The sequence below is a fragment of the Mytilus trossulus genome, chromosome 11 (genome assembly GCF_036588685.1).
Source record: "Mytilus trossulus isolate FHL-02 chromosome 11, PNRI_Mtr1.1.1.hap1, whole genome shotgun sequence".
Classification (NCBI taxonomy): domain Eukaryota; kingdom Metazoa; phylum Mollusca; class Bivalvia; order Mytilida; family Mytilidae; genus Mytilus; species Mytilus trossulus.
The window spans coordinates 59509392-59524079 of NC_086383.1; the positions used below are offsets into that span (position 1 = coordinate 59509392).

Below are 14688 nucleotides of genomic sequence, written 5' to 3' on the forward strand. Positions count from 1 at the left end.
CTTAGTTTCTAGCGATAATTTGCCATCTCAAACGAGTAGCATGATATGAAAATTATCACAAAAAAAGATCAAAGGAAAAATGCACAAAATACTGATAATATACAGTACACCATCAAGACCCTAATATTTAGAATATACAGAGATATTTTGTTTCCATGATTCACTGTGAATTACCCAAATCATCATGAAAAATGCCAACTTAAGTTCTGACTGAAAATTACATTTAACAGACATCGCACTCTAAACATATAAACATTTTATATTTTATCCTAGATGCAAATGACGAAGACTTACTATGTTAGATTTTAAATGCAGAAATTTCCATTGAGTATGACTGGATTTTTGTCTACATCCACAAGAAAGTTGTTTAAATATCAATGTTAATTAATGACGATTACAATCACTGGATGAGCAGAGGCAAAATTTGAATTGATCAACTAATGACAGAAAATACTTAAAGCAATTTTTATTAAGTATAGTTAAAACTACAGTCAGTGATTGTAATACACATTTTAAAAGTTTTAAAGGTCCAACTCAAATATTAAGTACAATTCATATGTCTACTGGGCACCTCTTTAAGTATAGTTAAAACTAAAGACAGTGATTGTAATACACATTTTAAAAGATTTTTCAATTTCCTTCAAAGGAGACAAACCATGCTTAAGCTTCTAGCACCTTTTAAAGGTCCAACTCAAATATTAAGTACAATTCATATGTCTACTAAGCACCCCTTTCACACTGTTTGGAATGATCCAAAAGTTGATGATATAAATAGCATGTATACTGAACATGACAAATGCTACAATGAAAGCATTGAACATAAAATCACAGATCTTCCAATCACAGCTAAGCTTTGGTGTTGTCATAGTAACTTCAGACTTCCTGTGACAGAGTCTACTTGGTCAATTTTTCCCATAATGCCCAGACAAGTAATGGATCCTGGTTCAATCTGAAAATAAAATGGGAAATAATCAATCATATACATATATATTTAGATTGAATACAAAGAGTATAATTTGCTATTTGGTTGATTCAATAACCAATCTTAATATGAGGCAGGCATTACCTGTAAATGGGGACGAATCTATATGAATTGTTTTTTTGTAACTTAAATACTTGTTAAAAAAAAAACAACGGAAATACCGTAACGTGTCCAATTTTGGTTCTGTTGTTAGGGCATATCAAGGAATTATTAAAAATGAAATTGGTATTGCGTTCCTTCCAATTTATACTAGACTGATAAATATATATTTTACTCAAAGTTTCATACAAACGAGACTGGAAAAAAGGAAGTACATTGTAGATTTCTGTGCAGATGCAGGAATTCAAAACATGACATCAAAAAAATTGAACGATTTTGAGTTCATTAGTACAATGAAAATTTCAGGATAAGTAACATTCCAATAGTTGATGCTGTCCAACAACCACAACATGACAAATTAAACAATGAAAAACCAGATGCTCCACAGGGCGTAGCTTTATACGACCGCAGAGGTTGAACCCTGAACAGTTAGGGCAAGTATGGACTTAAAATTTTTGTTTTCTCTTACAGCAATTCACTTATTAATCCTCTCAAAAAACAGTTTGAAGAAATTTTCTTTTTATTTATGAAATTTCAAATGAGAAAGTTGAACCGAATTTTGTTTTATCACATCCCCCTTTCCCTTATTCCAAAACTAAACTCAATTAAAATTTTTAATGGAGTTTGCAACAATAACTACTCATTTAAATACATCATAAAATATTAAGATGTAAAAAAACTGCTTGTTATGACTGAATGGTAAAGATTATTGTAATTATCAGTTGGTAGTAAAAAGTGAAAATACATTTTATATTGTATATAACAAAGATTTAAGTTGATTTTGGACAAAGAAAGATAACTCCAATTAAAAAAAATTCTTGCAATTGCACAATATTGTGCAATTAGATATTTCTTGCTTACTATTCTGGACAAAGAAAGATAACTCTAATTAAAAAAACATTTGCTATTTCACAATATTGTGTAATTAGATATTTCTTGCCATTGCACAATACTGTGCAATTGAAAAGACTGACGAAATGCGCGTCTGGCGTATAAAATTATAATCCTGGTACTTTTGATAACTATTGCTATTGCACAATACTTAATATAATAATTTTAGATTCTGATTTGGACCAACTTGAAAACTGGGCCCATAATCAAAAATCTAAGTACATGTTTGGATTCAGCATATCAAAGAACCCCAAGATTTTAATTTTTGTTAAAATCAAAGTAACTTTAATTTTGGACCCTTTGGACTTTAATGTAGACCAATTTGAAAACAAGACCAAAAATAAAGAATCTACATACACAGTTAGATTTGGCATATCAAAGAACCCCATTTATTAATTTTTTATGAAATCAAACAAAGTTTAATTTTGGACCCCGATTTGGACCAACTTGAAAACTGCGCCAATAATCAAGAATCTAAGTACATTTTTAGATTCAGCATATCAAAGAACCCAACCGATTCATTTTTTGTCAAAATCAAACTAAGTTTAATTTTGGACCCTTAGGACCTTAATGTAGACCAATTTGAAAACAGGACCAAAAGTTAAGAATCTACATACACAGTTAGATTCGGCATATCAAAGAACCCCAATTATTCAATTTTGATGAAATCAAACAAAGTTTAATTTTGGACCCTTTGGGCCCCTTATTCCTAAACTGTTGGGACCAAAACTCCCAAAATCAATACCAACCTTCCTTTTATGGTCATAAACCTTGTGTTTAAATTTCATAGATTTCTATTTACTTATACTAACGTTATGGTGTGAAAACCAAGAAAAATGCTTTTTTGTGTCCCTTTTTGGCCCCTAATTCCTAAACTGTTAGGACCTAAACTCCCAAAATCAATACCAACCTTCCTTTTGTGATCATAAACATTGTGTTTAAATTTCATTGATTTCTATTTACTTAAACTAAAGTTATTGTGTGAAAACCAAGAATAATGCTTATTTGGGCCCTTTTCTGGCCCCTAATTCCTAAACTGTTGAAACCAAAACTCTCAAAATCAATCCCAACCTTTCTTTTGTCGTCATAAACCTTGTGTCAAAATTTCATAGATTTCTATTAATTTAACTACAGTAATAGTGCGAAAACCAAAAAAATGCGTATTTGGGCCCTTTTTGGCCCCTAATTCCTAAAATGTTGGGACCAAAACTCCCAAAATCAATACCAACCTTTCTTTTGTGGTCATAAACCTGGTGTTAAAATTTCATAGATTTCTATTCACTTTTACTTAAGTTAGAGTGTGAAAAGTATTCGGACGCCGCCAACGACGACGCCGAAGACGCCAACTTGATAGCAATATACGACGAAATTTTTTTCAAATTTTGCGGTCGTATAAAAACCAGAGGCTCTAAAGAGCCTGTGTCGCTCACCTTGGTCTATGTGCATATTAAACAAACATCACAGACCAATTCATGACAAAATTGTGTTTTGGTGTTGGTATTGTGTTTGTAGATCTTACTTTACAGAAAAATCTTGCTGCTTAAAATGGCCCAGAAGTGACTGGAAAATATTTTTTTTAACATTTACAAAATTTATGAAAATTGTTAAAAATCGACTATAAAAGGGAATAACTCCTTATGGGGTCAATTGACCACTTTGATCATGTTGACTTATTTGTAGCTCTTACTTTGCTGTACATTTTCTTAAAATTACCAATTCAGGGGCAGCAACCCAACAACAAGTTGAATGATTGTTCTGAAAATTTCAGGGCAGATAGATCATGACATAATAAACAATTTTTTGATCTTCAGCAGATTTATTCTAAATGCTGTGCTTTCAGAGATATGAGCCAAAAACTGCATTTTACCCTATGTACTATTTTTAGCCATGTCGGCCATCTTATTTAGCGGGCAGGGTTATCAGACACAATTTTAAAACTAGATACCCTAATGATGACTGTGGACAAGTTTGGTCAATTTGTTTTAGTATTTTCAGAGAAGAAGATTTTTGTAAGATTAAAAAAAATTACAAAAATATGTTAAAATTGACTATTTATAGATATTACTTTGCTGTACATTACATGACTTCGGGTCAGGTGAGCTTAAAAAGAAACAAATCTATTTTCTTAACCTGAAGTGAATTATCTCCCTTGACATACCTGTGTTCGGCCAGCAACTTGTACTAGATAATTAGGGAGATCCATGGTATTGGCTTTGGCTGCTAATCCTAATTATTGTAGTGAATTATCTCCCTTGACATACCTGTGTTTTGCCAGCATCTTGTACTAGATAATTAGGGAGGTCCATGGTATTGGTTTTGGCTGGTAATCCCAATTATTGTAGTGAATTATCTCCCTTGACATACCTGTGTTCTGCCAGCATCTTGTACTAAATAATTAGGGAGATCCATGGTATTGGCTTTGGCTGCTAATTATTATTATTGGAGTGAATTATCTCCCTTGACATACCTGTGTTCTGCCAGCATCTTGTACTAGACAATAAGGGAGATCCATGGTATTGGCTTTGGCTGCTTATCCTAATTATTGGAGTGAATTATCTCCCTTGAAATACCTGTGTTCTGCCAGCATCTTGTACTAGATAAGGCCCGAGACCACAATTAATTTCTCTTTCATTTCTTTATAACGTTTTGTCGCATTTAAAAAAATTTAATTGTTCTTTTTGTCTAATTTTTTGTGTGTGTAATGTACAGTACAAGTCCAAAAATATATACAATTTTCAGAAAAATTGCATCTTTACATCATACAAATTTGGCCAATACCCATCCCTACCCCTATAGGCAAGTCAAGAGATGTTCCGAAAAGTGTAAATATAACCTTTTTGCACCTGGCCTAATCACTCTTTCCTTATTGAAATCAGTTAAAATAAAACATCCAAAAGTTTATTTCATCTCTCTTCTTTCATTTCCACCCCAGAAAAGCTAAGAAATGAATGAGAAACGGAAAGAAAAAAATTAAAGAAGAAATACACTATAATTAAAGGGAACTATATTCGTGAACAACGAAAAGCGGGGTCATTAATTGTGGTCTTGGGCCTATTAGGGGCCAAAAACTTGACCGATTCCAATAAAACTTGGCATGATTTAAGCTTAGTGTATTATGAGTCAGTTTACAAAGTTTCAAAGCCATGTGATATATATTATAGAAAATGTGGCAATTTTTATATCTCAACTTTGGTTGCTAAATTGTGACGTTGAAATAGAAAAATTTCAACTTTCAAATTTTGGCTTAAAAAATCCCCCCAAAACACCAAATTGCACTTTTTTATGTCTCAATGTATAAGATATTATCTATTCAAAGTAAAGATAGCATACTTAATGTATGAGACTTATAAATATTTGACAAAAGTTAATTTTATATGTGCCTATGCCAAAAAAAAGAGGTTTTCAAATGAAGCGAGGCCTTATATGAAATGTAATATTTTCCACTTACAACAATTTTCTGAAGTTGTTAAGTTAAAACAAAACATTTAACATATCATAAATGTTCTTTTCATGTAAATATAAGTTCCAAATAGCATAACACATGAGTTTTACATGGTCTTAAGCAATGTCAAGCTTAAAACAACAAGTTGTCAATTCAGACTGTTCTCTATATTTCCATATTTAATTGCATATAAATGATATTGGAGATGGAAATATGCTTCTTTTTGCCCAAATCCTTGCTGAGAAATGATCAAATATGAAGCCTGGATGTAACAAGACTGTTGCTTTTAACTATATATGTAGACAGTATGGTCTGATGCAAAGTTTTTTCAATTTTCTGTTTAAAACCTGCTTGAAATTTCAGTCTTGAAATGCCAATATATTAACCACCAGCCATTCAACAGAAGAATATAAAGGTATTCTGTGAAACAGACAAGTTTAAACAACCAGTAATAAGTGCTTTTGATATAGATTCAGTGCAGTCTGTTTAAAGAAATACAATTTTTAAGTGCATAGAACTTCATATTTCACTTGCTTCGTACGGACCGCTAGACCTAGACTATTAAAACAGTCCATTTTGTACTCATTTTATGCTTTTATCCACTTTTCTTTGTGTTCAGAGTTCACAAATGAGTAAAACACATGAAATAAATACCACAAACACAAATAGATATCAGAAAAAAAATGTCAGATAAAAATCAAGGATGCTGCTTTTGCAAAATTATTGAAAAAAGTGAAAAAGCTACTTTTTGGGCATATCAGCTGAAAAGTGAGTTTTTTTACAAATTTCTATCAAATAAAAGTGGAAATCATTTCTTATCATATAGTTTGACAAATAAATACCAATAGATCATTCAGAGAAGTTGTCAAAGTATAATTTCAAAATTTGCTGAAATGCACCTCTTAGGCCCGAGACCACAATTAATTTCTCTATCATTTCTTTATAACGTTTAGTCACATTTAAAAAAATTTAATTGTTCTTTTTGTCTAATTTTTTGTGTGTGTAATGTACAGTACAAGTCCAAAAATATATACAATTTTCAGAAAAATTGCATCTTTACATCATACAAATTTGGCCAATACACATCCCTACCCCTATAGGCAAGTCAAGAGATGTTCCGAAAAGTGTAAATATAACCTTTTTGCACCTGGCCTAATCACTCTTTCCTTATTGAAATCAGTTAAAATAAAACATCCAAAAGTTTATTTCATCTCTCTTCTTTCATTTCCACCCCAGAAAAGCTAAGAAATGAATGAGAAACGGAAAGAAAAAAATTAAAGAAGAAATACACTATAATTAAAGGGAACTATATTCGTGAACAACGAAAAGCGGGGTCATTAATTGTGGTCTTGGGCCAGATAATTACTTAGGGAGGTCCATGGAATTGGCTTTGGCTGCTAATCCTAATTATTGGAGTGAATTATCTCCCTTGACATACCTGTGTTCTGCCAGCATCTTGTACAAGATAATTAGGGAGATCCATGGTATTGGTTTTGGCTGCTAATCTTAATTATTGGAGTGAATTATCTCCCTTGACATACCTGTGTTCTGCCAGCATCTTGTACTAGACAATAAGGGAGATACATGGTATTGGCTTTGGCTGCTTATCCTAATTATTGGAGTGAATTATCTCCCTTGAAATACCTGTGTTCTGCCAGCATCTTGTACTAGATAATTACTTAGGGAGGTCCATTGAATTGGCTTTGGCTGCTAATCCTAATTATTGGAGTGAATTATCTCCCTTGACATACCTGTGTTCTGCCAGCATCTTGTACAAGATAATTAGGGAGATCCATGGTATTGGCTTTGGCTGCTAATCCTAATTATTGGAGTGAATTATCTCCCTTGACATACCTGTGTTCTGCCAGCATCTTGTACTAGATAATTAGGGAGATCCATGGTATTGGCTTTGGCTGCTAATCCTAATTATTGAAGTGAATTATCTCCCTTGACATACCTGTGTTCTGCCAGCATCTTGTACTAAATAATTAGGGAGATCCATGGTATTGGCTTTGGCTGCTACTTATTATTATTGGAGTGAATTATCTCCCTTGACATACCTGTGTTCTGCCAGCATCTTGTACTAGACAATAAGGGAGATCCATGGTATTGGCTTTGGCTGCTTATCCTAATTATTGGAGTGAATTATCTCCCTTGAAATACCTGTGTTCTGCCAGCATCTTGTACTAGATAATTACTTAGGGAGGTCCATGGAATTGGCTTTGGCTGCTAATCCTAATTATTGGAGTGAATTATCTCCCTTGACATACCTGTGTTCTGCCAGCATCTTGTACAAGATAATTAGGGAGATCCATGGTATTGGTTTTGGCTGCTAATCCTGTTATTGGAGTGAATTATCTCCCTTGACATACCTGTGTTCTGTCAGCATCTTGTACTAGATAATTAGGGAGATCCATGGTATTGGCTTTGGCTGCTAATCCTAATTATTGGAGTGAATTATCTCCCTTGACATACCTGTGTTCTGCCAGCATCTTGAACTAGATAATTAGGGAGATCCATGGTATTGGCTTTGGCTGCTAATCCTAATAACTGTGATGTGTTTTCTCCCTTGACTACTATTTTGGTTTCCCTGTTTAAAAATGAATTGATAAACCAATGCAGTTGTCTATTAAAAAAAATTTCACAAGACTTTTTTTCCATTTTCTAAAAGCTAAAACTTTACAAAATACTGATTTATAATAATATAGGGTTATTGCATGAATGTTGTGGAATATTGTCCCGAGTAGAATTTTATATTGCACGAGCTTGCGAGTGCAATATATGTTCTACCAGGGACAATATTCCCCAAGATTCATGCAATAACCCTTTTATTGTATAGCAATATAATATTTAAAAGTAAAAATTGGTTTAAACTAAGATTAAAACGTTGATGATGTCATGAATTTTGAAGATTTATTGCACTAGTGCAATATCAGAATTTATTGCACGCTAACTTTTGGTTACATACTGTAGGAAATATTATATTGCTATACAATAATATTGCATACTTTACTAATTCAAACTTTTACTACATGTACTAAAATGCAAGAAATATGAAGAAGGTGTGATGTGGAATGGTGAAAAATTGGTAAACACATGTTAAAACTGGAAAATATGGTTACTATTTGTAGCGGTTAGGAACAGTAAAGGTATCTCCTGTGTTCACTACAAATAATTTGACTAAACCTTTGGCACTCAGCACATCTTCATATATATCTATTGATTCCATGTGAAATGTTAATTTGCTGTAATTGACGCAAACCCCACATTTCCTGTTTTTCAATTATAAGCTAAATTACTAGTTTTTACTATTTTAATTCTGAAGAATTATTATTGTAGTAGCACTTTCTATGGCTAATAAAACACAATAAAAATAAATAAATATAATAAAATGCAGTCTACCACATTATCAATCATCACAACTGTTTCTTTCATTGGCCCAAATTTCCTGTGCCAAAATATGACTACTGTTTCAATAGTTCAATAGTTTATTTCAAACCAAAAGCAATACAGCTTATAGGTAAATTCAGAAATTATTGCGAGGTTTTCATTATTGACAGAGTTGTGAACGTAATAATTAAAACTTGCATTTTGAAATATTTTATATGAATTCAACAGCATTTTTCTCAAAATTGTAAAAATTAAAATCGCATTTAAGTCTAAAATGACAAAATCGTAATAATATATGCACACAATCTTTTCAGTATACTGGAAATGATCTTTACCCAAACTGTTCCCATGACATTAACATCTGCCCATATTTCTGTGGATTTTCTAATAACACCCGATGTAAACCTAATGCTGAATGAGCTACTTGTGCCGCTACTTTCCCCACTCCCATACTGAACTCACTGTTGACAACAAACACCATCTTATAGAAATCTACACCATCAGGAATGTAATCATCTTCACTGTCATCTGAATCTTCTGCATCAGCCTGTAAATTTATATTTAGAGTAAAACAGACGAATAGTTAATTATATCATACATCATAAACACATTTCTATAATTATAAATCATAAACATACTTTAATTATATATACTGTTACACCACTGTTCCATGTTTAACCGGCCACACTCTACATGTATACATATGTGTCTATCTTAAGTGAGGAGTCTGTAATTCATCAGTAGTTCAGGTTGTCATTTTTTGCTGTATATCATATTGACAACTCATTACAACAGACCAAATGACACAGAAATTAACAACTATAGGTCACTGTACTGCCTTCATTAATGAGCAAACATAACATATTTGATTCATAATTTTTTTAATAAAATAAACTACTAGTTTTCTCAATTGAATTCATTGGTTCATATTTTTCTTGATGGGGACTTTTATAACTGACAAATGGTACAGTTTTCATACCCAAGGTTGAAGGTTCTGTCAGAGCAATCCAACCTCCGCCAAAAAAAAAATGACTGCCAAGAAATATCATTAAGGTGTTGAAAATTATGTTAAACCCCAATCAATCAAACATTATGTCCTGGATGGTATTCCAAGTCAAAGTTTCAAAAGTCAGGTCAATGATGCAGAGTGATACATATAAGATTAATTTGTGTACCCTTCCAGAGCATCTGAGATCATCCACAATATTGGTGTGGTTCGTATTTCTCGGGCTTTATTTTCTATGTTGAGTTTTGTGTACTATTGTTTGTCTGTTCATCTTTTAAATTCTTTTTCTTTACTAACCATGGCTATCTCAGGTGTTTATTTTTCTACTTATGATTTTGAATGTCAATCTAGTATCTTTCGCCTCTCTTTTAGCAGATATCTACATTGTACTTCTGCAAATGTACCACGATATATTCTATATCATTTAATATTATATTTTACAATACCTCAAATGGTGCATTAATATCTTTATCCTCATTTTCAATGATCCAAGCTGCAGCTAAGTCAGCATTGTAATTCCCAGTATAATATAATCCCTACAAACAAATATAATTCCAAGTATAATATAATCCCTACAAACAAATATAATTCCCAGTATAATATAATCCCTACAAACAAATATAATTCCCAGTATAATATAATCCCTACAAACAAATATAATTCCCAGTATAATATAATTACTACAAACAAATATACAGATCTGTTAATACATGGAATACTGTGGATTCATTTATTTTAGTGGGTACCAATTTTCGTGGATAGAGAAAAACTTGCATCTCATGGATATCTAAATTCATGGTTTTGAATCAGTTCACACGCATTCCTTTAGAAAATTTAAATTCATTGTTTCCCTGTACCCTTGAAATCCAAAATAATTGGTATCCAACGAATATTAATGAATCCACAGTATCCTTTATTAAATTAATCGATCCCAATGCAACCCCTGCCAATAATCAAAGCACCAAAGGGTGCTAAAGGCAGTTAATCAAAAACCCAAAGGCAAACTTGGCCACGTTCAGATGAATAGTGTACAGAATTAGTCAAAATATTTATCTCAGGCATTGTTTACAGCTATTTCTAAAGTACCAAATAATGTTTGTACAGTAATGTTTATGTTATGCAATCCTTCCACTTTCAAAAGTTATTTAATTTATATTTATAAAGATTCAATGTCTGAGATTATACACATACACTGTCCTATGCTAGGGGAGAGTGTTGTGCCAGTTTAGATGTTTAAGCCGCCACATTCTGTATGTACCTGTCCATAGTGAGGACCCACTAATGTGGTGATTGTAGCTGTATATCATATTAATTTTTCATAATTGTTTTGTACATTTTTTTAAATTTGATTAATTTCTTGTGTATACTTCTGATGTTAGTATGATGTTTAAGTTATTGTAAATGCTGTTTTGTTCCAGGCGGAAAGAACTAACTAGCTGAAAAGTTCTCCAGAACTTATTAACTACATTGTAGTTACTTTGTTCTTCCTCTGGTTTAAAAGTTCCACTGGAACAAGTGACTAGTTGAAATAGTTTACATTTTTGTTATTATGTTAAGGGGCCAGCAAAATCAATCCTTTGGGTGTAGGATTTTCTCCCTGCATTAAAGATATATTGGTAACCTTCGACTGTTGTCTGCTCTAAGATCTGGTTATTGTCTCTATGACACATTTCCCATTTTCACCATGTTCACCACAGGCACTTGTTTTTATCCATAGGAAGGTCGACTATGATATCCATATAAATAGAAGAAATGGCTAACACATTTTTTTTTAGGTCTCGACAGTCTCCGCTTCGGACGCTTTTTCTACCCTTCAACTTAATGCTAATAATCCCTACCTCATATTCCCCACAGTGTTTCTGATGAGAATCTTTTTTTCATTGTTGATGCTGATGATGATCTTTTTTTATTTGTTTTTCATTTGCATTGGCTTGAGATATAAGAGAGATACATTAAAATTTTGTACAATGTATGCTAAACATTTATTACATAATAAATAAATAATAAATTAACAATGCAATCAATAACAATGGATATGCAGTCTACTTTGCAAGTGGTGCAGTATGCCTGGTCTTTGCCCTTGGAACTGGGTAGGCACCATTTGAAGTCAGCTTTCCAGGCATTGTTGAACTTTGTCAAATTATTCTGATGTTTTGAACCTAGTGTCTTTGAAGACCGAGATAATTGTCGTTTTGGCATTTTGAACACATACTGGTGTAGAAAATAATCATTTTGTTTATCTAATTTTTCAGTCAGCTTGTGTAGCAAACAGCTCACATTGAGCTGAAACCATTCCTTTTTCCAGTATTTTCATTTACAATAAATGTTTTTCTCGGCATCAAAACACTTCCGATAAATGTTTAGACAACAACATTCCATTTTCTATCAATGCCGGTATTTATCGGTATTTAATCATCCTTGGCGTGTGCCATAAACAGAAGCCACATAGAGTAATGGATAATTCAACACCTTTTGATTGTTCAATCAAACTATTATCACTTGTAAATTAGCCTTTAGCAAGGATTAAAATCTCGTCATGTTGCGTAATCAGGTTACACCGGATACGTTCGATAAACCTCGGGTTTTACGATCTCAATGAAAAATATTGTAAACAAAATAGTTAAAACGGCGACTGAAAATTTTCATTCATGAAATTTTTTTTGGCACTGGAGTTTTTCCTCTTCGACGGGAGGGGACCCCTGAAAACGGGAGTTTTGTACTCCCGTCGGGATGTTAACATGTATGTATGTATCATCAGAATTCTCCCAATTTAAACAGTACGTAAAATTCGTCTTCTATGTAGTTTGAAATTGCCGCCAACTTATATCAGCTGATTAATAGACTACTGACGTATGTAATACGTATCGATGACCAACAATATTCCTACGACTTTTGCCATATATGAAATGTAAACAACTCATCTTTATAGATTTTCGGCGATCAAATATTTCATACAATTCATCTTTGACATCTTAGCCAACAGCACAGGTGATAATAAACTATAGAAGGCTTTCTATCGAGCACTACTTCCTATGTGCAACTTCAAAACTTTTGGGAAAATCAACGACCAGTTAACGTTTTTATGGTAATATTTTTTATATTCCAGAATAAAAAGTATGAAAAAAGTGTCCAATTAGTTATAAATAACATGATAGCCAGCCACATAATAAAAGTGGCACATATTTCAGCATTTATTAGGTAGAACATAAATCTAGGGTGCTCGCATAAAGCAGCTTAACTGCTTAAAAATGAAAATATAGATTTATATTTTCCTAAAGAGAAGGTGTTCCCAATTTTAAAATGGTGGCAGATGGACGGACTAGTGAAACTGTCTGCATAGGAAAGGTCAGGTCACTGGAGATGAAAAACTTATACACAAAAGATCAAAGTAATTTTTTTTAAATAATAAAATTAACTATTGTATCAGGATGTACAGAGACTCAGAATAACCTTTCAGCAGTCATGCTAGTAATAAGATCTGTATAAATCAAACACCTCTTATCACAGAAACAAAACCAAAGTGCAATGTTCCATGAGCACAGTAAGATAAAACTAAAGACAATCATTGGTTAGCTTACCTTAATGGTACAGGAAGCATTCTTAGAGAACCAAAGTCACATGAGTACTGTCATGTCACATGTGATCAACTCCAAAATTATCCACAACCAAGTAGGAGCACCCTAGCTAGGACACAAGTAAATCCAAACAATCATTTCCTGTGACTATTCTTACCCTTGTGGCAGCATTTTTAGAGAAGCCTAATGACATGAGCACTGCCAGATGATCGTCCCTTGGTTTAAATCCACCTTCACTCGTGGTGGCAGACTCTTTATTCCCATTGTCACCTCCAGAAGCTGAATCCATATCCTATAAAAAAAAAAAGTAGCTTTACAATAAACAAGATGAATAAATGTTTAATATCAATGAATATAGCGAAAAGATTTGTAATCGGAGAGCATGATTCTTCTTACAAAATCATCTAAAGTCTCCACCAGGACTTGAAACCAGGGGCCTCTTGTATTACAAGAACAGTGTGTATACTGAATGAGCTAAAGAATTATTTCCCTAGGTCAACCGCTTATAACTGGTTAAGTAAGTACCACATGTTCTAAGAGAAGCAATCCTGTCATAGATCAAAGGGAAATAGTTCAGTGTTAAAATAAACTACCTAAACAAAATCCACATGCATCAAATTGTCAACTCAGAAATTATTGTGAGGTTTTTATTAGAGTGAATAATACAACTGGTTGAGACAGAAAAACAGGAAAAGAAAATAGAAATTTTACAATAACAAAAAAACAGCTACATTGCTTTTTGTCTAATTTCGCTTTTGACCAAGAAATCAGCATATAATGGAATATACATGTATGACATTTTCAAAAATACAAGTTAAGAACCTTGTGTTATATTAAGGTATATAGGATTTTTTTCTAATTAACGCCAAAATAAAAAGATTGTATGTTTGCCCAAATGCGAACATCCCAAATTAAACCTGCCAACTCAAATTCTTTTTTTGACGTTTTTTGAAAGATTTTTTTTTTTCGGATCTTTGTTGTGTCTGCTCCGTCATCATATAAAACTTTATGTTTGTTGTCTTTGTGTTTGAAAATTATTGTGAATAAGATAAAAAGAAAGCGTGTAAGAGACGCAGTTAATCGATATGCGATGTTCTCTGTTTTTATCTTCTGATTTAACAAAAGGTAAAGAAGTAAATAGTTATCAAAGGTACCAGGATTATAATTTAGTACGCCAGACGCGCGTTTCGTCTACATAAGACTCATCAGTGACGCTCAAATCAAAAATATTTATAAACCCAAACTAGTACAAAGTTGAAGTAAAACATGTGAAGTGGCACAGTTTTTTTAAGCTGTAGTTGTC

The 14688-nt window shown here is 32.7% G+C and overlaps 1 protein-coding gene across 2 annotated transcripts in view; it reads right to left on the reverse strand.

Moving 5' to 3' along the window:
• LOC134691362 (probable peptidyl-tRNA hydrolase 2) overlaps positions 1-14688 on the reverse strand; it is an 18214-nt gene continuing 3526 nt past the window's right edge. For both annotated transcript variants that reach the window (XM_063551868.1, XM_063551867.1), the window contains exons 2-6: positions 13543-13677; positions 10257-10346; positions 9140-9351; positions 7890-8004; positions 1-949 (exon numbers count right to left, since the gene is read on the reverse strand). In XM_063551868.1, the coding sequence (XP_063407938.1) occupies positions 863-949; positions 7890-8004; positions 9140-9351; positions 10257-10346; positions 13543-13674 (636 nt within the window). In that variant the 5' untranslated portion in view covers positions 13675-13677 and the 3' untranslated portion in view covers positions 1-862. The remainder of the gene's footprint in view (positions 950-7889; positions 8005-9139; positions 9352-10256; positions 10347-13542; positions 13678-14688) is intronic.